The sequence below is a fragment of the Cucurbita pepo genome, chromosome LG08 (genome assembly GCF_002806865.2).
Source record: "Cucurbita pepo subsp. pepo cultivar mu-cu-16 chromosome LG08, ASM280686v2, whole genome shotgun sequence".
NCBI classification, from domain to species: Eukaryota; Viridiplantae; Streptophyta; class Magnoliopsida; order Cucurbitales; family Cucurbitaceae; genus Cucurbita; species Cucurbita pepo.
The window spans coordinates 7,841,481-7,866,870 of record NC_036645.1 but is presented as its reverse complement, the minus strand read 5'-3'; the positions used below and the strand labels follow the sequence as shown (position 1 = coordinate 7,866,870).

Here is a 25,390-nt window from a genome sequence, read left to right as displayed (position 1 = left end):
TTTTTTTTTTTTCTTTAAGCTGCACGTTTATCCTTTTGCCTATAGGTGAAATTGTGCAATCATGATATGAGCATAGACTTCAAGATAACTATCACTAAGTTACGTGTACGATTGACAAATCATAAATTTGTCTTTCATCTTTTTAGTTTTCATATGAGCTTGTTATTCTTTCTATTAGATAAAGGAGATTAAGAGTTCATGATGGCTTTATTAGTCAATCGATACTATTTTTTCCATCCTTAAAGTTTCAAGTCTACGTCTAACAGATCCCTAACAGATCCCTGTACTAGAAAAAGTGTCACCATATCCTTAAACTTTCAAATTTATAGCTAATAAATTAGTAAATTGTTAACATTCTGTTGATAGATCTCATTATATTTGAACATTTTAAAAAAAATTAATTCATATGTTCAATTTTATACCTAGAAGGTTCGTAAATTCTAAAGAGTATAAAACTAGAGGGAAGCTACGAGACTGTAAAGGAAAGGAGCGACCAGTTGATTTACCAAACCTCGACCCAGCGTCCCACGTACTCCAAGTCCGAAAGGATCCAATGTAGAACTACCGACTCCTCCTGAAATTGCATTATCGAAGCTGAGCCAAGAATGACCATTAGTGGACACCCACCACTTTCCACCGGTTGGAGAGAACCTCTTTAATACATTAAGAAAAGATGTTCACAGGAGCCAGAAAGACTCGATCATAGGAACTTAGACACCACCTACACATGGGCAAACAAAACGCAAAATCCAAAATATTAGAGTTATCGAACTAAAAAAATATTAGACACGTAGGGTTTAGGGTTTCTATTCCTCATTCATCCTTGCAGATTGAGTGTTGACATTTCATCACATGTTTCATATCAATGTTGTAATGAAACTTAGACAAGGGTCAATGCCCCATCTACAGGCACTTGGTTGTTTGGCACATGGAGGCATCAACTTTTTCTTGTTCTGTAGAAACACAGTAAACTTGGTTGCTGCCTTTGTCTGGCTTGTTTTGGGATGAAAAAGAAAAATGCCGTATAAAACTAAACTTATTTCAAGGTGGGTTCGCTTTCACTTTGATAAGGTATATTGAATTCAAACCCAGAAGAAGAAGACCAAAGGTAGTAGAGCTAAAAATGAACTTGTACAAAACACAGAGTCTGACTATAAAACTCGAGGATCCAGTTGTTCATATTAAGTTTGTTAGGATCGCACAACAATACACACTCGATCTAGATGAACACAAAGAATAGGATAGAGAAAATGCAAAGAGAATATTGGCTAAAGGTTTAGTATTGATGACTCTGAAGACAGAGAATATAGAAATACATTTTCAAAGCTGGATATATGCTTACTATATATAACTCTACTAGATATAACCATCTACTATATATATATAACTATCTACCATATATAGCTTTACCTTCCTATGCATTATTTATGACAATTTACTTATAGTTTTACTCGTTGACTAAGCTATAAATAAGCATCAAGCTCCATAGCCTAATAAGGTTACCTAACAAGTTGGTATAACCGTTGACTAAGCTATAAATAAGCATTAGGTTCCATAACCTAACAAAGTCGGTATAACCGTTGAGTAAGCTGTAAATAAGTAACCTAACAAGGTTGAGTCTGCAACTTACTTATAGCTTACTGAACGGTTATAGATAGTAAAGCTGCTGCTATATCAAGCTGTATATGTATGCACTGGTACTATGTTTGGGTAAAGCTATATATAAGAAGCTGACCATATACATACCCTTTATCCTTTAGGCAGTGCTTTGAAAATGTACTTCCGGCCTCCTCCATTCTTCTTTCTACGTACCCGAAGTCATCTAAACTTCAAACTTCAAAGTTAATAGTCCTCCTTACATTTTCTCTCTCCTTTTTTTTTATGTTCATCTAGATTGAGTGTGTGTTGGTGTGCGATCCTAACCGACTATAGAATGAATGGATCCTATTCAAGTAAGGTTGCAGCCAAGAAAACAAAAAAATCAGGCATGAAAACTTGTCCAACAATAGAGAGAGAGAGAGAGAGAGAGAGAGAGAGAGAGAGAATTTGTATTAAACACACACAGAATCAGAGTCAGAGACTTCAATCTGAAACCATGGAAAGGGAGAGATAGAGTTTGTATTAAACACACCAAAGAGTTAGTGTCCTCAATCAGAAACAACCATACAAATGCTTGATATAACTAAAATTAGCTATGAACTTGACCAGGAAGATGAAAAGTTTCATACACATACCAAGAGAGAGAGAAAAAATTAGCTCTGAACTTGAAGAAGAAGATGGAGACTTGCATAAAGACACAAAGGGGGGGCGGGGAGAGAGAGAGAGAGAAAGATGAATACCTACAAGCAAATCAGAGAGCAGAGGCAAAGGGGCCATGCCAAATATTATTTGAATACTACAAGACAGATGATCATTGAATGAATGAAATGTCTTGTCAAATTGGGGGGTCACTTATCTGATTTCTATGTAATTTAAAGCTTAGAGTTGCTTTAAATTTGCTTGCAATGCTGAGTACACAGCGAACCAGCCATTTTGAGAAGGGTGCACTTCGTCCCAGAAGAATGCAGCTCCTGGATCTTCACATATGGTGTACTTCTTTTCCCCATTAGCACCCACATTCCCACATGCATACTCGCTGCTTATTCCAACACAACATGGCTTCAATGGGTTCTCAAATTTCACGTTCCCTGCACAAAACATGGTTGATTCCTTATCAAAATGATCCATGTATTCAAAGTGATTTTGAAAATGTTAAGCACTTAAAAAACACCCTATAAACTTTTAAAGGGAGGTGTGCTTGTGGGCTTCTTATGGAGGAGTGTCAAGTCAGTCAATTGACCCTTTTCTAGCTCGTGATGGAAGGCAAGAATCTTAATCTATACCATATTTTGAGACGAGACCTAAGAGGGACCAAGCATAGTTTACAGAGCGGAAACCTTTTGTAGGGATTACAACCAAAAGCCAGAATAATTAAGGAGAAGGTGTCACTTTGTCTAGCTTGTCAAGGGAACCCAGCTGTAGTCTTTAATATGCTAAACATCAACCTATTTCCAGAAGAACCAAGGCTTAGTTTACCAGATCTCAGACACAATCTTCTCAGAAATGGAGAGCCAAATTAACTAAAAGAAGTCGAATTCTATGAGATTCCACATAGGTTGAAGAGCGGAACGAAACATTCTTTATAAGAGTGTGGAAACATCTCCCTGTCAGACGTGTTTTAAAAACCTTGAGGGAAAAGCACAAAGAGGACAATATTTGCTAACGGTGGACTTGGGTTGTTACACATTTATCCAATAGCAAACACGTACAATGTCATGATCTTGTTGTCCATTCATGTAAATCAGTCTTTTTATTTAAATATATGTGAGTATCTAAACCAGCTGACATGCACCTTACTATTCTTAAAGAACACATGTCTAATCCTACTATATAGTTGCTGTCAAATAGGATATTAAATCATAAGCATGTGGCCCCCAAAGCCTGAATCCTTTGCAGGAGGACACAAGACTTATTGGGATGTCCTTTTTCTCTAACCCATTACTATTGACATAGGTCCTTATTGATATTGACCATTAGGCCGACTCATGAGGACAAATCCTGGTAAGATGGTAAATCAGGGGTGTTTTAGTTGAAGAATGTCAGCTCTCATGTGGGTTTCGAATAATCAATGGGACTAAACAAGTTTTAAGGAGCATAAGAAAATTAGTGGACTAAAAAAGATCAAAAGATCAAGAGAGTCACCAAGAGGGTCTCCTTTGTTGTTGAGAGCAGCCATGAAAGAGGAATACAGATCAAGAAGGATGAAAGTGGATGCAGAGGCATCTTTTACTTCACTGTTGAGCTTTGCCACAGATTGCTGCAATAGCAGATTGTGGAAGTTGACAAGCAGATTCTCAGTGGCATTACACTGTTGGAATGAGGATGCGACTGTGCTGCTAGGAAGACAGCCCAGCGGCTCCAGAGACGTCACCACTATCTTTGGAACCCCCAGCCCATGGATGCGCCTCAAATTCACCTCCAACTGGTTCACCACTTTCGTTATAAATGGCTGCCACCCCTGCCACCAACACGCCAAACTCAATACAAAATCCCCAAATTCTTTGCTTAACTTCTTATATTTTGACTAAAAAATCATTTCTAGAGTTGAAATTAAACGTTAAAAATGTTGGGGAAAACCTGAGCAGAGCCGTCAGTGGCCTGGTAGACACCATAATCGTTGCCGGCGAGGGAGATCAGCGCCACAGAGTAATGCAAATCTTGGGTGGTATACGTCGATTCGTGGATCAGCTGCTGGAGGAAGTCGATCTGAGTGCTCATGTTAGGGCTCATTATAAAGGTATTGAAAACGCCGGTGCCACCGTACGCGAAATTCATCCCGTATTTCAGTTGCCCTAACCCTACTTTCCGCCATTTGTACGCAATCGGAGACTTCACTCTCAGATACTTGGCTGCACACACAAGATTCAATCACCCAATGGCGCCGCGAAATGGAGCCAATTTTTATGATTCATTAAAAATAAAATAAATAAATAAATTATATGAACCCAATATATTTAAACTCAGTTCTTAATTAAACCCAATTTTATTTCCACCGACATTTTAATAACACAAGAAATACAAAATTCTAGAATATACCTTAATTGGTCAAATTAAAATATATATTCTATAATTAAAAAATAAATAAAATCTAAAAAAAAAAAAAAGGGAAAATGACATAGGAAAAGATGCAGTGAAGTTGAAGATAAAGACTGACTGTCAGGGAAAAGGAAAAGGGTTACGCTAAACTGACATGCTCAAAAGTCACAGCCATCCCCATATCAATAAAGCAAAAATAAAAATAAAATAAAAAAGCCGACTCTATAATGCAGCCGGTCTTGAGTTTTTACAGCCAAAAAGTGCCACGCTCTGACTGAAATTAAAAAATAATAATAATAAATAAAAATAAAAATAAAAAATAAACTTCCTTTTGCACTGATTTTTTAAATTTATTTCATTATTTTCCATTTAACTTTTAAAATATATTATTTATTTTGTGAAATTGTTTTATTTTTTTTTATTATTTACTTTATTAAATTTATAAATCACTAATAATTTTTTAAAAATAAAAAAATAGAATAAGAGTTTAAATGTTTCAATAATAAATAGATAAGATATGATATAATTTTATAATTTTTAAAATACATAAAATTTAAAAAAAATTATTACCACGAGGTTTTTTTTTTTTTTATTATTTTTAAAAGCCTGTTTTAATTTTTATTAAAGGAAAAAATGTGCTATTTAAAGTGTTTAATAATAAATTATTTTGAAAGGAATAATAATAATAATAATAATAATAATAATAATACAATAGCAATGGGGAGTGGGCCACCACCTGTATTTATATCCATAAAACTAAAGCAAATTTATCTTTATTATTTGCTTTTTAAATCATTTTAAATATTATTTTTATTTTGTGTTTAGAATTTCCTTTAATCATACCATTTTAATTCTTTTTGTTTTTAAATATAAAGAGCCTTCTTCACTACTTTAGTCCTTTTTTCATTATGATTTTTTCTTTCTTTTGCTATAATTTTAAAATTATTTAATAAAAAACTAAATAAATTATTAATCTAGCTCAATAAATGATTTTTTAAAAACAATATAATTTTTAAAAATAACATAATTTCATAATTATCCAAATTAAACGAATCTTAAATAAATTCAAAATACACGCACAAAAAAAAAGAAAAAAAAAAAAGACAAACAGAGAGAGAGAGAGAGACGGTTAGATTTTCAGAGTTACCTAGGTAATCGGTCAAAACACGGCCATCGGAGAAACGGCCGGTGGGTTTACCGGGAAAAGTAATTCCATAAGGATACTGCCAAGATTTTGCCGCCGGTTTCCGGTTATTTCCGGTGTCTACATAAGAATCCCCAAACACAAACAGCTTTCTAGGATTCGAATCGGACAGCTCCCCTCCACCAAGACTCTGTCCACTCCGCCGCACGCGGTGGCGATGACGGTGGCCACCTCCGCCAGCAGAAACCCAAACCACCCCATATAATTCTGCAACCCAAAAACAAATCAAAAAATATATATATTGTAGAGAGAGAAAGGAAGAGGAAGAGGGGGTTTTAGAGAGAGAAAATGGAGAACCTGGGAGGAGAGAGAAGCATAGGAGAGAGAAACAGAGGAGCTTTTTGCAGTCCATTAAAGGAGCTTAGAATTGGAATTGGAATTGGAATCTCTTTGAAGTTGTGTTGTTTCTTTACCCAAATGTTCCAAATGAAACTGTACTCACTCTCTTTAATGGCTTATATAGTAATCTGCCAATGATAAAATCACCTGCCCTTCACCATTCTTACGTCAACCGCTCCATTTTCTGCTAGTTTTTTAGGCGACGTTTAAAACATCGTGCTTCCAAGTTGCGGCGTCTAACACTTCTTTGGGTCGGCCACAGTTCTTTGTTAGACGAACATGACTCTCCACGATGGTATGATATTGTCCACTTTGAGCATAAGCTCTCATGACTCTACTTTTGGCTTCCCCTAAATGGCTCGTATCAATGGACAGTATAAACCCATGACCATTCCCTAAATTAGTCGAGGTGTGACTTTCATCATCTATTACATCTTTTTAATCGAGGCTCAACTCTTTGGAGTCTTAGTCCTTTTTTACTGAGGAAACTTGACTAGCCGACGTGAGACTTTTATCCTCCAACATTCTTGATATATTTTTTTTAATAAAATATTATTTATTTATTTTATAAATATATTTTAAACATGTGAGCCAGCCATTTTTAAGTTTAAATATGAAAAATAATGTTTAATAAATTTGTTAATATTTAAAAATATGTAATATATTTAATGTGTACAATAAAAGGGTTTAATGGAAACGGAATCCGAATATATTTAATTTATATTTACATAAAAGTCACTTAGTATAAAGTTTGTGAGAATATTATATTAGAAATGTAGACAAGGGAATCTAAATTTAAATTATGAGAAAATACATCAATTGCTTACCATTTAAGTTAGGGGATGTTATGATAAATAATTAAATAAATTAAAACATATTTAATAAAAATATAATATAAAGGATGAACGGGCTAAAAATGTAATTGTGAGTAGGCCCATGGAGATGGGCCCATTTTGGGCTAAAATAATTGGGGGTGGCCCAATACTCAAGCCCAATATTTCCCGCCCGTAGGAGGGAGGGAATAGACGGCGGCGTTTGATTGGTGCTCTGGAATTCGAATTTCGTCGGCCGAGTTCAACGTCTGGTTTCGGCTCCTTCAGTGCAATGAAGGTTGAATCCTAGGGCTTTCTCCCGATCAACTTTGTCAATTGGAAAAAAACAGTAAGCGATTTTCTTTGATCTCGATCTTCTGAAATTTGAGCTCAAGAATTTTTCTCTTCGTTGTGTATCGAATCTCATGTGATTTCGTTTGTTCATGCGAATTGGAATCTGCAGATTCTAGTTTAAGATTAATGGAAGTTTTGTAAAATGAACAGCAGAAGAAAAGTATGGCTCAGAATTTTATGTTTCGAATCTGGAGGTTTCGTGTTTGTCTATTAGGGACCTTTGTGGCATGTTCTCGGAAGGTCAGACAAGAAGAGACGGAGTTTTGTGCTCATATTTCATGGTTTGGAGTTCTCAAATGCCCAACGTATTGGACTTATTCATTGCATGCTTTAAAGATAGAGTTTGGATGCTTACCTTTCTTTTTCTTTTGTGGAAGTTCTTCTAGTTGCTAGTGCGTCCATTTCTTTATTTAACTATTAAGTATTAACATGGTTCAAGATGACAAAAATTCAAGTTATTAGGTCCTCTTGTTCTTCACTGAATAAAACTTAAAATAGGTTAGCTGTGTGCATTTGCTACATGGTTGATACTCGATTGTTTTTCAACTTTCAAGAGTTGAATGTTTGCAGTCAATTCAGTAGATTCATCTTTATTCTGTTAGGCAGGAGTTTAGTAAATTAGCCAATTTTAATCAAACAGAAAAGAACATATAGTTCTTTGATCTGAGGTCACTTTTTCTGAATAGCTTAATGGGAAATACTTGTGATTATTTTGTTTTCATATCCGCGAGTGTTTGAGTCAGTTTGCGCACACCTCGACTAGAATATTCTTTGCTTCCTTCTTGTGTTTTAGTCTTGTTTAAGCTTTTTGAAATAGGAATGCTACAATTTATCTTTTTTGATTTATGTTGTTTTGCACATCGTTAGGAAATAATGTTCATGACTCCATGTTTCAATCATAATCGATATGAGGCAGCAGCAATAACTCATTTTCTATTCATTAACATGTTTAATGATGTGAAGAATATTGTTCATTTTGTTGTTGAAAAAGTTGCATGTAGCCAAAAATATCAAAACTAGTCTACTGGATTTGTATAGTATCTTCTTTAGCATTGTATTTGGTAACTTGATAATTAGCTCTAATATTATGCACTCTCACCCCCTTGTCCTTCTTTACTTGTATTATAGTTACATTCAAGTATGTCTTGCATTTGACTGCATAGGACAATGGTGAGTGATTATGGTTAAGAAGAATCACAGCTGAAATTCCTGACATATGCAGTTGAGAAAGCTGTAATCACAGATCATCTAGTTGACAACATTGCGGCCCCCATTCACAAGCCAAATGAGACTCCCATTGTCGCCAGGTTGAATCTTGTTCATAAACACAATTATTTTCACTTTGCTTTTCAATATGCCATTGATCAATAGCTTGCAATTATATATCCATGGCAAATCATTGATATCCTCCTTGCCACTTTTTTATGCCTCCTAAAATATAAGCAATATCATATTGGATTCATGAGGATGTCTGTTCAGTATACTAATGTCATTTTCTTTATTTTTGAAACTGTGGCTCTGATGTTAACTACTTTCCTATTAAATTCTTTTGAGTAATTGTGGCCACCTATTAAATGAATGTGAACAAAGAATGGTGGCCCCTCATTTGTACTGGATAAAGAAATCTATTGGCCTTAATAATCACTGGATAAAGTAAATGCCTTTTGCTTTTCCCTTATCATACATCTTTTGTAAAGCTCTCTATATAATAGCATGATCTTATGAGGAGACTTTCCTTCCCCTTAATATTATGATCTTAGGTAGTCTGCTTATAGTGTTGATGCTGACTAAAAGCTTACTGGTTAGAAATGGATGTATTAAATTAATAGATATTATGTTATAGAGTCATGACCAGATAAAATAAGAGATGAAGAAGGTTGAGTCACTGAAGATGATCCTATTGTGGTGTCATTTAGCCTCTAATGGACAGAATGTTGGATCATTATTTAGGCTTTAGAAAATGCTGAGGATCCAGTTTGTTAAACAAGAGTCATTATTGATTCTCCTTCTGAGAGATCCCACGTCAACTGGAGAGAGGAACGGAGCATTCTTTACAAGGGTGTAGAAACCTCTTCCTAACAAACGCATTTCAAAACTTTGAGGAGAAGCCTAGAAGGAAAAGTCCAAAAAGGTCAATATTTACTAGTGATAGACTTGGGAGGTAGGTTGGAGAGGGGAATGAAGCATTCCTTACAAGGGTGTGGTGTGTGGTAACCTCTCAAGGACAATATCTACTGGTGGCCAAAAAAGGATGATATGGATGTGAGAAAATCAAGTAGAGGTATCTTAATTGCTGATTAGCCGGAATATTGAGAGGAACTCTTTCTCCTAATAGATCTTTTCGGTAAAAGAAAGTTGGATTTTATTCTTTGGTAATCAGTATAAACAATCTATGGTGCCTGTTTAATATTTGCAAAATCTAAACAGGATTATTAAAGCACCAAAAAAGTGAACCCAGCAATGGGCTGAAGTAATTGATAAAAAGGCTATAAAGCAAAAGAAAAAGGGTTTGAATTTGACTTCTATCTCTTCGTTATGCCCCCACCTTGATCTCATCTAGATGACACTTGGAAACTTCCTTGCTTGTCCCATCCCCTTGCTCTGGTAGGTGTATTAGGATAAACAATAGAAAAGATATTTGATAAATTTAAGAAACCTAGAATTGTTCTAATGTCTTTGGATTATAATATCTCGAATTTGTATAACTTATATTGAATAACGTGTGGAGATGAAATTCGAACCTTTGACCTCTTGATTGATGGTACATTCTTAACCAGTTGAGCTACACTTGAGTTGATATAACTTGATTTGATTTATAGGGTTATGATTTGTAAATATGGGAAGAGTACTAACACTATGAGCCGGCCTATGATTTGTAAATATGGGAAGAGTACTAACACTATGAGCCGGCCTAGTAGTGGTTAACGGGGCCGATGAAAAACAAAGTATAGAAGTTCGGCCACCTACCAAGAATTCGAATTCCTACGAAACTTATTTGACAACCAAATGTAGCATGTGTAGATAGTTGTTTAGTGTGATTAGTGGGCTTGGCAAAGCTAGAATTGACTTCTTAGCGATCTAGAGTTAGAATGATGATTATATGAGAAAGTGGTGTTTGGCTGTTGTCAAGTTTTGTTTAGATTGGTGATGGATCATAATCACAAATTAGATTATGGGAAGCAAATGGGAATTAGCTGCTTGATTCTTTTAAACAGAAAAACTTAGTGGACTGGACATCCTAAAAGTTGTCTAACCTCCTAGAAAGGAAACTCCACCTGATCTTCAGAGCACTTTATCTTCGCTTGGGATTGAGTTTGAATCGTATGGGGTTTTATTATCATTATTATTATTATTATTTTTTTAAATTCCCATAAATTTCCAAATATTGCATTTTTACCCTTCATAGTTTCCATTTTGTCTCTATTTCAAGATTTCACATTTTTATTAAGTNTTTTTTTTTTTTTTTTTTTTTTTTTTTTTTTTTTTTTTGCTCCCTTTTTTTTTTAATGGGTTTAAACATTTTTAGGTTTTTTTTTAAAAAAAAATCATAAACCAACCAACACAAACTTAAAAACTTAAAAGTTAAAAGAGAGTAAATTTGTAATTTAATTTTAAATTCAATAAAAATTATAAAATCATATACAAGTAGGGAGACCTAGTGATATGCACTCGAACATCAATCATACAAAATAAAATTTAAGGAAGATGTGAAGAAAATGTTCAAATTATCACAAGATGTCGCAATTCATGTCACATTAAAAAAAATCAAGCTCCATTTATTATTGGATGACTATAAGTTTTGGGTTTATGATAATTTAGAGTTATGTTTATTTAATGTATTTTGAGACTTATTTACATAGTGGCTAATTAGGGTCATAAAGTATAAAAGTTACAACTTTTGGAATGACTCATAGAAGGTTAAGAGTTTTCATTTTGAGACTCTATAAAGTCATGTACGTTATCTCGATATAAGAGACTTGGAAAATGTAGTGAATAGAGCATTTGTGCTTTCTTTTAACCCATGTCTACGTTTCTTTATAATTTTACGTAGTTTAGGTTGCATGGAGAATCATTCAAGCTTGACATGATCAATTTTTACTTGTGAGTGATTTGAATATCAAACATGTGTTCTTACTCTAAGATATTCTATCAACAAGATAATTCGAGTCTTGCTTTTCCTTGAGTTGATTCCGGTTGATGTAACAAAATATATATATATATATATATTTTATTTTGTTGCTAAATTTGACCCATTAAACTAATAAATTAAATCTAATCATTGCCACTAAAATTGAAAAAGAATTTTCGTAGCAAAACATGTTTATTATTATTTATTATTTATTTTGGAATTTAGACCTATTTCCATAATTGTTCCGTGTTTACTTTTATTTTTTTTAAAAGTATGTATATATTTTACCATTCTTATAATTACATTTGAATTCCTAATCAAATTTCATATATAGCTTTTTTAGATTTTAAAAATTGGTTTGAATTTCGAAAAATACATTTAAGAATAAATAACAAAAACAAATAATTAGTAGTTATAAATTTAATCCTTAAAATTCCAAAAATAAAATACTTGAAAAAAAAACGAAAAGAAATGTGGTACGTGTGGAAGTTTAAGAAATTCTATAATTAAAATATCCACACGTGTGGTCCAAAAAAAAAAAAAGGTAACTCACGTGTAGGGTTCAATGCACTTGCTAACCCGTAATAATGTAAAAGAAAATAATCATTAGCCATGCAGCACTTTGTTATTATTATTATTATTATTATTATTATTATTATTATTATTATTATTATTATTATTATTATTATTATTATTATTATTATGTGAAATCATTATAAACCCCTCTCTATTTTCCATTCCCTTTTTTGCCCTTCCCTTACCCTTTTCATTTCCTTTTTCCCTTGTGGGCCATTTCAGTAATTTCATCCCCTTTTAATTTTAACCCTAAATAATTATAGTGAGGCCCTCCCATTATAGCCCAAGCAAACTAATTACCCTAATGTTCTAGTTATGTATATATTGACATTATTTTATCCTGATTAAGTATACTATAAAATTTATTATTGTAACTTTTTTCGATTTAATAATAATGTAGAAATGAAAATAAAATAATCAATTTTTCAGATGATAATAAGAATTTCATTTACTTGGCTTCAGACCGTTGCGGTTGTGCTCTTTGTTTTTTCTTACGTGCACAATATACACGTTGAGTCATGTGTTTGTCTATTACGACGACCTGGAATGAGAAGATATGAAGAGTAATTAACTTTTAGGTTTAGTTAAGGCGTTCTTAAGCCACAAATCAACCGAAGAATGGTTCGAGGACTAAATTTATAGTTTAACGTCGTTTTAAGCCAAAATCGTGAAATATTAAAACTAAAGGGGTTGATTTGAAAAGAAAAGTTTTAAGTACAAATTGGCAAGTTGTGGGTGAATTTAAGAGGGGGATGGATAAGGTAAGGAATCACAAGTCCCTTTATTATTTTTAGGGCATGTCATGATTGGTTTGTCGCAGACCCAATTTATAACCCTTTTTATTCATTTCGGCTATTAGCCCCCATATTTACTTCTATTTACAGACCTTCCCCACTTCTTTCTTTGCAGCCATATCCTTAGGTTTCATGAAATTTAGCTTTTGCAGACATGGGTTTTAAAATATTCAATTTTGACCCCTAAAAAATCTAAAAATTTCAGCAATTTCCCAATGCCCAAATAAAATATTGACTAAATATCAAATAATTCAACCAAATACTATTAATTATTCTGATAATTTATTTTTTCTTCTTAATAGAATCTAAATTGATTTTTTTTTTCTTGTTATGTTATAATTAATAAAGAATTAAATCAATTTAAATTGTGATGGTTAACGTTTATAAATATATTCAAATCGTAAATAAACTTTTTTTGATCTATAACGAAGAAAAAAAAATTAAAATTTATGATATAAAAATAATAAAAATAAATATTAAAAAAAAACAGAAAAACACCTTCAAAATAGTTGTTAATATTCAATTTATACATGTGAATAATATGTGTTTTATCTTAAATAAAAACATATATTTAGTAATTTAATAAAGTATATAAATAAATAAAATCAAATTAAAAAAATGGAAAAAGTGATACAGGAAAATATTTTAATTTAATTATTCTGAATTAATATTAATATTTAATGCATGTTTGTGTCTCTCTCTCTCTAAACAGAAAATCCAATGATTAAAAAATATATAATTAACTGACAAAATATTATGATTTTCAAACTTGTCATCTTCTAAGTCAAGTTTCTAAATAAATGCATATATTTTTTTTAATTTATTATACTTTAACCCATGTTTTTCCGAATAATTACGGGGTGTGCCATTTAGGATTGAAAAAGATTCTTTTAAATTTGGTTTCTATTTAAGTAATTCTTTTACTTTAATAATTTTTATGATTAAATCATATAATTCTTTAATTTATTCATTACTCTCTTGAAATTTCATAAATTAAAATTTTCAAAATAATTATGATGGGTTTTTTAATTTTTCTATTGTAATTTTGGAAATAAAAATGTTTTTAACAAATGTTTTGTCTAAAAAACATCACTTTTTTTTTATTAAGAAAAGAAAATAAATTCATTTATAAAATCGTAAAGTTTCTCTTTTTGACTTATATTACCCGTGTCAATCATTAAATAAGAAACTTTTTTGCGTTCGAAAAATCTTGTATGGCTTCTTTTTGTCGGGCATAATAAAACCCTAGAATAATAAGTGTAATGGATTAGCTTCGTGGTCATTTCGAGACAATTGCAAAAGTAAAAATAAATAAATAAATAAATAATAGAGAACATCAATCATGGAGGCTACTGACCTCAAATCTTACGAATTGAGTAATAATTAAATGTCGTGGAGAGATAGATTAATATGTATATAAATTGGTAAAAAAAACAACACGTTAAAAATAAATAAAACTCGACGACAACAATTCAACCCTAAATTTTTTTTACCTTTTCTTTTTTTCTCGTAGAATTTGGACTAAGTGCTCATCACTGTTCTTAGTCTTCCTTTAATGTCTTCTTATAAATTACGAGTGATAATCTCGAGCTCGAGTTTTCAGTGGTCTATTTTTTATTAGTTGTAGTATCTTTATTTTATTTACGTTATGGTAATTTAAAAACTCACGTCAAAATCTTTAATATAAAAACAACTTTAGAAAAAAAGAATCAAACAAAACTAAATTAATGCTACCCAACCATGCAAATAATTTTATTTTTGTACTTTCCACCCTACCACTCAATAACCATTATCATTAAACACTTCAAAAGCCAAATGGGGTAAAAGCTGTAGAGGGGCAAAAAGGTAATTTTGGCAATACCAGCCTTCGTTGCTTTGAGCATCTATGATTGCATTGATGCAAAGATATAGAGATGGATAAGCTCGACGTGGAGGTTAGAATGACGAAAATACTTTTACAGTCATATTGAGAGAAATTAAAATGACGAAAATACCCTTAAAATGATACAGAGTGATTCCAAAAGAGCATACGTGAAAACCATGATGTTTTACACTAAGCTACTCATAACCCATGAGAGGGGTTGAGGCTGGCTGGCCCCCTCCTACCCTTCTCTTTCATTCTTCCAATTCTATCCAATGAAAAGGAAAAATACAAACTCTTTCTTCTTCTCCTCATTTCTTTGTGTTTTGTCCATTGCTTTCAAAATGCTTTCATTCATTATCCTTGCTTTCCTTGCAATAATGGTTTATAATAATGTAAAACAACAAAATACCATCATCAATTGCTTCATATTCTAAGGGTTAAAAATGGTCCTAACCATTATAAGGCCAAGTAGTTGTATCGTGAAGCTATTTTACGTAAGCATGAAGACATAGTTCCAAAAAAGTAATTAGTCGATATCTCCAACTTAGCTCGAACAATCATGTTAAACATCTCTGGTTTAAAGAATAAATACTATGTGTTTAGCTGGAACACGTTCAAATACCTAGCTTTATGATTTCAGCTTTCTTCAAATACACATGACTAAATAAAGTTAAAATCTTTCTACTCGTCTTGGAAAACCCATTAAATATTATGAATACCCGTCAAACAAAAATACTAAAAAAGTAATCTTTTACGTTCGAAATAGGGATGAATTAAATAAAGTTAAGATCTTTCTACTCGTTTTGAAAAACCCATTAAATATTACGAATACCCGTCAAACAAAAACGCTAAAAAAGTAATATTTTTCACTCGAAATAGAGATGAATTAAAGTCTAACATATATTTTTGAGTGGGGTCGTAATGAACGAACAAATATAAGGTTACAAGTAAGGTATAAAATCCCCAAAATAAACACACAAGTGGGTAAGGAAAAGTTGTAAGTGCACCCCAAAAAAAGGGGTAAAAAGGGGAAAAATAATGATTATTGCCAATAGTTACCAACACAAAGAGATTAGAAATGTGAAAGGTAAATGAAAGGGAGGCTACAAATAGACATACAAAATTTAGGATAATAATTTATTAAAAGCAATATATATATATATATATATATATATATATATATATATATATATATATATATATGTGGGTGTGAAGAGAAAACAAAAGGGTTTGGTGGGTGTATTGAGAAGGTTGTGATGATGGTTTAGAAGCCAATCCATACCATCATTGCGAATCATTTTACATGCCCTTAGCCGTAACTCCCATAATTGTCCCTCTCTTAAACCCCCATAAGGTTGGATTTTATGACCAAAATACCCTTCTACATTCCTCCTATTTACGCTTCGTACCCTTCGCTTCATTTCTCGAGAATTTAATTCTACATAGAATAAAATAGACGATACGTTATCGTTTAAATTCTTAAAGAGCTTAATTAAATTATTTTAAAAAGAATAAAGAATTTTAAATGTTTTTGGATAATAAGTTGGAAGAGGCAATTTAGAAGAAGAAACAAAAAAAAAAAAAATTATAATAAATTGGGTTTAAAAAAATATACATCGCTTGTGCGGAATCCAAGCTTGTTCAACCACACATGTCGCCTGCGCGTGCATGTTCAATCATCTGCGACACATCCAACTTGCCTCTACACTAGGCCAACTCATTCGGCTCGACCTTGCCACTACTCGGGCCAAGGTCTCTCAATACAACGTCGCATCTCATCTTGTCATCTCGATCCCCATTGACAGGGTCCATATGTCTTGACGCCATCCCGAGTCTCGGGATGTCGTCGGCCATCATAACTCATTCGGTCATGCCATTGAGAATGGGCCCGCGTGTCGTTCATCTCATTGGAACTTCTCGAACATCCATCCATCCGGGTTCTATCAAGGCATAGGCCCTCCCGTGCCCATGCCGAGTCATTTACGGATACCGTACCAGATAGCGGGTGTATGTAGAAACCTCCAACACGCGGGCTAGGGCACAATACCGACACACCCGTGTCGTCCGGTACTGTCCTTCAAAAACCCATTTCAAAGGAAGTCACCTGAGACACTCGTCTCGGCACGCTCGCCTACACTGTGACACACGTATGTGCCACAGAGTAGCTCACTTAGGCCACAGGGCCCAGGGGTGGTGGAGAGCTAACACCATGATACCCCCTATAGTACATTTTGAGCCATTTTCATTCTACCAGGTGTAGACATGATTTTGGTGAGGTGTCATACAGTGTCGTGCATTGTCCGTTTGATGTCCGATTGATACCAAACTTGGCGAGCATTCATATTTCATATGGACGGACTTAACTCCGGAACCGCATGCCCAAATTCCTTCTGAAACCTCGACTTTTGAGGTTAAGGCCTGGGACCCTACCCGGCCCTTCAACAAGCCTATCTTTGCCCTTCATGTCTATTCTGATGTCTCTATCTTGCTTATGTCTCAACATGTCTTCAATGCCCACTTTGCGTGGTGGTGTGTTGGATGATGCATCGTCCTCCTCGATCGCATCATGGCACTCATCAATATTGGCCTGCATATGTCCGGATGGGCGTCTCTTGAGGGACGCCACTTTGCTTGTCATGGCGTGAGGGTCACAACCTACTCTCTTCATAGAATGGTTGTGACACCTAGCTCCCAGGCCCAACCTCTTTCCTCTATTCCTATTTCAAATTTCTTAGAACCACATCTTNTCTTCTTCTTCATCTTCTTCTTCTTCTCTTCTCTTCTCTCATTTCCCCACAAACCCATCTTCAAAAGGTGATCTTTTTTAAAAAGATAAAGAAAAAAACAACCAACCCATTTTCTCTCTCTCTCTCTCTATATATATATATGTTCTTGAAGTTCCCTTTTTGCTTCCATTTCACCCAGAAAGGTAGGGACATGCCCTTGTGTTGTGGCTTATTTGTTTGTTCTGTGAAGAAAATGGTGTTTTTTGGTGCAATTTTGTGTTGTTTTGATGTGTTTTTACCTGGTTTTTATGTGCTTCAAACAAATTCCTCTGTTTCTGTGTTTTTTTGTTTGTTCATAGGGAAATGTATTTAAAGCTCCAAAGTTTTTTTTTTTTTTTTTTTGAAGCTTCTTGTGATGTTTTTAAGTGCTTAGCTTTAGAATTATCCTTTCCTTTCAGCTTTAGGTAACCGAAAGAAGAAGAAGCCATTGCTGTTACAATGCTCTGTCTCCTTCCTTTCGCCTTTTCCTCTGTTTTACTCTGTTTCTCTCTGTTTTACTCTGTTTCTCTCTGTTTCTCTCTTTATATATATGTTTCTCTCTCTTCAGCTGTCATTTATATATGGGTATTCGCCTAAAGCTTCGTCTCAGTTTCTAATCCAAACCCATTTGAGCCTTCGACTTGTTTGCTCCTAACTCATCTTCTTACTCTGTTTTTTGGGTTTTTTTGTTTGTTTGTTTGTTTGTTTGTTTTTGAAGAATTTTTCTGAGTGAATTGTTCTTGTTTGTTTCAGGATAAAGAAGAAGGGAAGGAGATATAGATATATATATTATATTGTGAAATCAAAAGTGTTGGAAGAATGGAGAGGCTAAATTCGGATCTGTATTTGCAGAACTGTTACATAATGAAGGAAAATGAAAGACTGAGGAAGAAAGCACAGATATTGAACCAAGAAAATCAAGCTCTTCTTTCAGAACTGAAGCAGAAATTGTCCAAAGGGAAAACGAAATCGATCCCTGATCTTAATCTATGCTCTGCTTCGCTTACAAATCCTTCTAATTCTTCACGTTGATATCAATGGAGGAAGAAGACGATGGTGATGATATCATGGCCCCACTAAAGTTATTATTATTTTTGTTTTCATTTTTTGTGAATTACCATAGCCTACTACAGTAGCAGGTAGTCTGTAGCTTTAGCATCTTCTCGATCTTTTTTTTTTTTTTTTTTTTTTTTTTTAAATCTTCTTTTTTGGGGGGTTAGGATATGGATTTTTCTGTACTTTAAAAATGATGTATCAGCCTATCTAAGGGAACATCAATTTCAGCTTATCAGCTCTCTCTCTCTCTTAATGTCTAATTGTGATTGGAAATTAAAATTTTAAAATGGGTTTGCTAAAAAATTGTTTTTTTCTTACTACCCATTTAATTTAATGCCAAATCTTTGCTGCAATGTATAAAAAATTTAATATTTCTCTGTCTGACTCGAGGTTCAGAGCATATGTAAAATTTAAATTTCGCACAACTAACTTGTTCGAAGAATTAGAAGTCTCGCTGTCTTATAAGCATTTTAGTTCTCTCTCCTAAATAAGCAAAATGTATGAGGTTATATAAAGGTAGGAAAGAATAATGGATTTTGGCTACTTAAAAGACAAAACCACGTGGATGTATTTTAAAAAAGCTTGATTACATCCATGTTTCTATTTTTTATTTTTTTCCCTTAGGTTCTGAATTTACGTAGCATTTCCATGGGCTTATATTTTTGTAGGTGACATGTGGCTTCCTTGCATGAAAAGAAAGGTTTAAAAATCAGTTGAATATTTGAAGTTTAAATAATGATTTTTTTTAAAAAAAACAAGAACTTGGTTAACTATTTATCAAATTAAAGTGAATTTAGAATCTAAATTTTGTACAAACAAAAGTACTTTGAAACATTCAAAAGTCCAAATAATAAATACCAAACTTAAAAAAAAAAAAATTAAAAAAAAACACCAAAATTTTTAATAAAGTTGAAACATAGTAGTAACGATAAATATATTTTTATAATTTAAAAAGAAAGTATATCAATAAAATTTAAAAAAACACAAAGGTATTTTTGAAACCCATGTGAAAGTTTAAGGGAAATTTTCAAAATAAAGTATTAAAAGTCCAAAATCTATGATTTTTTTCACAAAAATGAAAGATAAGAAAGGGGGCTTTTTCATTCGTATTCCATCTGAGAAGAAAGTGATGGGAGGATCTAATCTAAACAGTAGGTAAACGTCATCTCACCAAAAGGATAAAAGAAAATAACAGTGAAAAGTCAATGAAAGAGTTGATTCAATATATATATATATATATATATGTATATATATATATATATATATCTATATATATATATAAAGAAAATGGCCCATAAAAGTGTTGCCAGGTTGACCATTAAAAAAAAAATTAAATCTAAAAAACTGTTGAAGCTGTGCAGGCAGAGACATGGAATAAAAAACATATAGCATAAAGAAGAATGTCCAATCCAAAACTCCAAAAGCTCCAGAAACTCAATGGGCGTTTACAGGGCTAGTGTGAGGCTGTTTGTTGTAGGCCTCCTAGGCCTTCAACGAAAACTCTTTACAGATTTATCAAATGTGAGAAGAAAGGGTAATAAGAAATGATGACCCATTTGAATTTCTTTTCCTTTTTCATGGAAAACAACCAAATTGGTCCCTTTAAACCCATCATACATAATCATCATCATTTTCCCTCCCTCTTCCTTGTTTCTTTCATTTTCTGACCATTCTCAACACTTCTTCCATGGAAGTTCAGCTCAAACCAAGATGAAGCTAATTTATGGGGGGGGATGGATAGATCCTCAACTTGGAGGGTACCCTACGGATTTGGGGCCATCATTACAATATCTACAAAGAGTGGAAGGGTTTCAGAAGCTGAATGGAAACTGGTTCAGTATGCAAGCATTTTTTATTGCTTTGGTCCAAAACAACATCCTTGGCTGCCTAACACCTTCATTCAAACAACAATCAATAATGTGTATTAACCATTCAAATCGCTTTGTGTTTTCTAATTCTTGTTGCAACTCGCAAACAAGAGAAGATATATTCACAGGTTTTCTACTCACTAAACAGCCTTCGTACATTGCTCAATAAAGGAACATTCCTTCTTCTACTTCTCCCTCTCTTTCTCTCTCTTCTTCCCAACCTTCTCTCTAATCTAAGATTTTTCAGTCTAGTTCCAAGAACAATGTCCATGCCAACATCTGCAGTTATTTGTTTTCTCGTTAAACAAATGTGGACTTGTCATGGGAAAAAGAAGCCATAGGAACCCCACCATTCCAACTACAAATGCCAGGCTCACCACTCCTGTGATGTTTAGATAAAGTTATTTTCAACTCAGACAAATTAATAAAAAAAAAATGAACAGCGAAAAAAAAATGTTGAAAACATCAACTTGACACAAAGGGTTAAATTCAGCTTTGGCATGTGGTATTTAATGTGCAGAGCAATTTAAGAATTGTTATTAATGAACCGATAACAATTCAACTTGCACTATTGACTCCAATCCAGTCCTAAATGAGAATGTTTCGAGCACTAGACAGAGGGATTTATCATTTTCTTGACATTCTTTTTGGCGGTCACTGATCACCAATTCAACCACTTATTTGCATTTAGAAAATGACCACGTAGAAAACCTTCTCATAAAGAATGGCAGCGAACAGAATAGTCTAATTATATGGAATTGTAATAATGACGAGAAATTTGGAACATATTTTTCCTATACAAAGGGAAAAGGGAGTATGTTTGATTCTTATGTTATTATCATGGGTTATCGATGAATTTAGATCAGAAAAATGTAAATATACCTCTTCTTCGAGAAAAAAGCACAGGTAATCCCATAAAGTTGCAAAAGACATGAGCAACTAACGGAGCAAGAAGATGGCCTGCAAGGAATATGACACCCGGCATTAGTGCGACATCTTCATGCGCCGATATTAGAGAACCCATAGAAATGGCATGAACAATTTACGAAGGATGATACAAGAGCAAGATTTCAAAGCAATACCACTCCGGACACTAGTTACACCATTAGGGAAAATAATATCATCAGTTCGCCAGTAACATTACCAAATACTATTTTCCCATAGTTAATTAGTTCTTCCAGTAATCCATCCTCAGTTGAACGGTTACAAATGCTTAAACGTTAGTGGCCAGGCTTGTGCAATCTATCTTAGATATCATGTTTCTTCTTTGGTGGCAATGAAATATATCGAAGCTACTTTCAACGAACGGAAAGCAAACACTCCAGTTGGAAGTGACCAAGGATATTCATTACAAAACTCTTGGAGCAAGAGCTCTAAAGGAAAGCACCAAAAGATATTTTCCACAGTCTACCTCCTAATAGCATTAATAAGAATAATTACATATATATTTGATGTTATGTTAAAAATCAACCTTCTTATCAGCATCTTCAAATTTTTAATGCGACCATATCATTATTAATCTAGCCAGTTTGATAAGAACATTAGTTATCATCATTTATCTTATAACAAGAAATGCATTAATGCAAACACATGCTTCCCATGAAACAAATTAGATCTGTCCAAGACTAAAACTAAATAAAAGAAGATATATAAAAAATATATAAATAGAACTTCATTGCGAAATTGTTTGAGCTTCTATAGAGTGGCACATTTAAAGATCTTGACAATCATTCCATTCCAATTTCAGCTTGAAGCTGGTGCATGTTCAACAGTTAGAATCTAAATCTCTTTTTACTTGATAATCGATTATAGAATAGCAGTCTGAAACAAAAGAACCAAAAAATAAGACCTATAAAATAAATAGCATGAAAAATAATGTTTTCCAGATACCAGTTCGCACAAAGAGAAAACTTGCGTATGATCCAAATACCACAGTATAGCAAAGCTGAAGACCTGGAAAAAGAATAAGCAAAACTGATACACATCCTTTATAAACATTTAAAACAAAAATATAAATAACCTTTTTCAGGGGGTAAAGGTTTTGTACCTACAACCATAACTGTTTTGGTTAAGTTGTTGTTCTGCTTGTCATAGTACTCCATAAAGTGGTTTAAATGTGCTGCAACGTGATGATGGAAACCAGTATGAGTAAATTCACAGAACGACCAAATGTTCAAAGTCTAGTGGTCGCATAACAATTCAAATTAATAAACTAAAACCAAATGTAAGCAATAAATGTTGAAATACATGGGAGAAAAATATTAACTCATCCTAATTATCAGCACGAACTTAGGTCTACAGTTCATATTTCTCAATGAGAATTGATCTCTTCATTTATACATTATAGGTCTCGTGGTCATTTAACATGGTACAAGAACAAGAAATCTCAATATGAAACCCTTGAAATGTTGCCCCATATTTCATATAAATAGGGGGAAAAACAACAAATCCTGAAAAGAACAAATAGTACAGAGAAGAATAAGGTCATGCCCCATAAAGAACAAACGAGAGTACATTCACAAACTCTAACGTATGGCAGTTTCAACTGCCAAAACGATGAAGTGTCTAACTTACCCAGACTGAAAAGAATGGGGCAGAGAAATATCACAGTGGTTGGTTTAAATCCCCCAGATAGAAGAACTGGTATCATGCATGCTCTAAACACCAACTCTTCAGTTAGTGGAGCCTGTCCAAAAAATGTGTGATGCAAAATGAAACCTTTCATATGAACCAACAAATCCAAGCAAAAAAGGTTCAGCATAGCGTAAAGAATAATTTATTACCATATAATGACCTACTCTAAAGAAATCTATTTGAATTTTATAGAAAGGGCAACTCACGAACTCAAAATCAAAGCATATTTTACCCCCGAGTAGCATCCAGAACATGGACGTCAGTCAAAGCCTTCCCAACCAAATCATGAATCTTCAGTGATTGAAGACAGTGATCAGGTAACCACATCAATCCAGTTACTACCATTACTTGTAGGAGTACTCACCACAACATAATTTCTCCAATAATGGAAACAGTGAGGACCCAAGAAATGGAATGGAAAAGTTACTACCATTACTACCATAAATCCATTTACTACCATCACTTAAGAGATGGAAACAGTGAGGACCCAAAAATGGAATGGAAAAGTTGGAGTACTCACCACAACATAATTTCTCCAAGCTAAAACATTTGAGACCGTTAATAGCACCCAATCAAGAAATCTTGTCCAAAAAAATATGGCACTGTCCAAAAGGGAGCCTTCTCCGTGATTCATATGTTCTCCCCATGAATCCACCAATAACAAAGACTTTAAGGCCATTGATCCAAGGTACATTAAAGAAGTCAATGATAGAGGAAAGACCACAGCTTGCCACTGTTTCATAGATAAAAAAAGCAATTCAGGATGCAAGTTAGGATTCATTTTACTTTACCAATCTGCAGACTATAAGATTCTAAAATTGACTAAAATGTTAAAGAAAACCTTAGATAATGCGGGTATTATCTAACAGAGGAGAAGATATTTGCACTTACAATATGATCTGCTCGGATGCCATAAGCTGCTAATAAAAGTGAAAAATCCATTTTTCTTATCTAGCATAAAACAACATGAGATGGGGAAAGTCAGCATTTTGATAGAAAGCTAGCACAGACAAATATGTGAGATATGGACAAAGCACTTATAATGAGTAACAAAGATTAACTGAATTACAAATTCCAGAGATCTATTGTAACTTATAGAACGAGTAACAAGAAATCGTGTCTACATAATATTTTCCTTTTTATGGTAATACTCTCATCGTGTGGAGGTGAGCACTTACCTCTTCGTTGAAGGTATATGCCTTATGCAACTAAGCTAAACTCAAATTGTCTCCTCTCCATGGTAATTAAAAAGTAATGATCTCAAATCTATAATTTACCAAATAGATTGATTCATTCATCTTATATCCTACACCAGTCGGCTTGTGTATGCATGAATTCTTGTCCCCAGTTCTATTAGACGGTACAGTGGATCCAAGTTCGCTATTCAGTTAACCTTGATAACCCCTGACTGCAAGCTCAAGATGAACAATACATTCTTTAAACCAAAATGTACTTCGTTTTTCTTTTCATTTTTTCTAAAATCCACAAAGTAAAGCCATAAATAAATAACTTAAAAAATTCCGGTTAGTTTACTTGTGGTTCACATGATAAAATAGTTCTTACTAAAACAGTGTATTGACAATATATTGATTGATCATTTTGCCTCAAGTGAACAGTAGCAGAACGTTTCCTAACAACGGAATAGCCTCGAACTTTTTTCTCTCTCCTAAGATTGTTCCAAACAGAGATAAATGATTATTAAACGTGTCAATGCGAAAAAAGGAAAACCGGAGATGATTTAGGAGCAGCTCATAGCAAAAACAGACTATACAGTCATTCTTTCAGAAACTAATGACCGGAAAAAAGCAATCGAAGCTTACAGGAAGGATTAGAACGCAGACGAGGACTGAGACGGCGGTGGAAATGAATGCGCACAGAAACCGTCTAGTCATGTAAACTTGAAGAGAAGTAGGAGGCGGTAGACGAAGAATCAAAGTAGGAGCATAGAGAACGGCGACGTAGAACAAAGCCATGGCCGTGCAGGCTGTTACTGCCACTGCTTTGGAGATCGAACAACTTTCCTCCTCCATTGCTAGATTTCCCAATCCAAGCAAACCTAAAACGCAGAGCTAAAGGCAGGTATTCCTAGTAATCGAGGCCGAGATGAATTTGAATCGCTTTCCGTCAATTTCACGGTTCGAAATCGCCTCGCTTCCTACAACCCGCCATCTCGAGCACGCCGAGTCGATTCGGCGGGTTCCCTTCTCGTTCTTTGCAATTTCTTCGACTAACCCCCAAGGCGAGAGACATGTCAGTCAAACAACCTTTTTTCTTTTCTAATTAGCAAATTAGAAAAGTAATTAAATTACATCAAAATAATAAATCCGCTCCATTATTATATATATATATATATATATATA

The 25,390-nt window shown here is 33.7% G+C and overlaps 2 protein-coding genes and 1 long non-coding RNA gene across 4 annotated transcripts; 1 reads left to right on the top strand and 2 right to left on the bottom strand.

Annotated features, from left to right (window-relative positions):
- Positions 1-2,081: 2,081 nt before the first annotated feature.
- Positions 2,082-6,277, bottom strand: LOC111800107 (GDSL esterase/lipase At5g03610-like). Its single transcript, XM_023683686.1, has 5 exons — positions 6,137-6,277; positions 5,783-6,046; positions 4,177-4,448; positions 3,742-4,057; positions 2,082-2,687 (listed from the first exon to the last, which is right to left on the bottom strand). Exons 1-5 carry the CDS (start codon positions 6,189-6,191, stop codon positions 2,479-2,481), a joined length of 1,116 nt encoding a protein of 371 aa, XP_023539454.1. The 5' UTR covers positions 6,192-6,277; the 3' UTR covers positions 2,082-2,478.
- Positions 6,278-7,233: 956 nt separating this feature from the next.
- On the top strand, positions 7,234-8,854 carry LOC111800706. 2 transcript variants are annotated; one of them, XR_002816010.1, is made up of 3 exons: positions 7,234-7,339; positions 7,454-7,649; positions 8,473-8,854. It is a non-coding gene; the product is annotated as an uncharacterized LOC111800706 (long non-coding RNA). The 2 variants fall into 2 exon arrangements; XR_002816009.1 differs by lacking the exon at positions 7,234-7,339 and having other exon boundaries at positions 7,349-7,649.
- An 11,493-nt stretch (positions 8,855-20,347) lies between these two features.
- Positions 20,348-25,307, bottom strand: LOC111801146 (CAAX prenyl protease 2). The gene is made up of 8 exons (XM_023685137.1): positions 24,851-25,307; positions 23,922-23,981; positions 23,551-23,763; positions 22,971-23,082; positions 22,444-22,515; positions 22,287-22,349; positions 21,279-21,356; positions 20,348-20,778 (listed from the first exon to the last, which is right to left on the bottom strand). The coding sequence occupies exons 1-8, from the start codon at positions 25,058-25,060 to the stop codon at positions 20,645-20,647; spliced, it is 942 nt and encodes a 313-aa protein (XP_023540905.1). The 5' UTR covers positions 25,061-25,307; the 3' UTR covers positions 20,348-20,644.
- Positions 25,308-25,390: the final 83 nt, after the last annotated feature.

What these genes read in the sequence shown, in the direction of transcription:
- LOC111800107 (XM_023683686.1), bottom strand. Translation starts at nt 6,191, where the DNA reads ATGGACTGCAAAAAGCTCCTCTGTTTCTCTCTCCTATGCTTCTCTCTC. An exon ending in ATGCTTCTCTCTCCTCCCAG is followed by an intron (nt 6,047 to 6,136) that starts GTTCTCCATTTT and finishes TTTGGGTTGCAG; the next exon opens with AATTATATGGGGTGGTTTGG. An exon ending in CAACAAAGGAGACCCTCTTG is followed by an intron (nt 2,688 to 3,741) that starts GTGACTCTCTTG and finishes TGTTTTGTGCAG; the next exon opens with GGAACGTGAAATTTGAGAAC.
- LOC111801146 (XM_023685137.1), bottom strand. Translation starts at nt 25,060, where the DNA reads ATGGAGGAGGAAAGTTGTTCGATCTCCAAAGCAGTGGCAGTAACAGCC. An exon ending in TCTGCGTTCTAATCCTTCCT is followed by an intron (nt 23,982 to 24,850) that starts GTAAGCTTCGAT and finishes GTTTTATGCTAG; the next exon opens with ATAAGAAAAATGGATTTTTC. An exon ending in CTTGGAGAAATTATGTTGTG is followed by an intron (nt 23,083 to 23,550) that starts GTGAGTACTCCA and finishes TTTTTTGGACAG; the next exon opens with GCTCCACTAACTGAAGAGTT.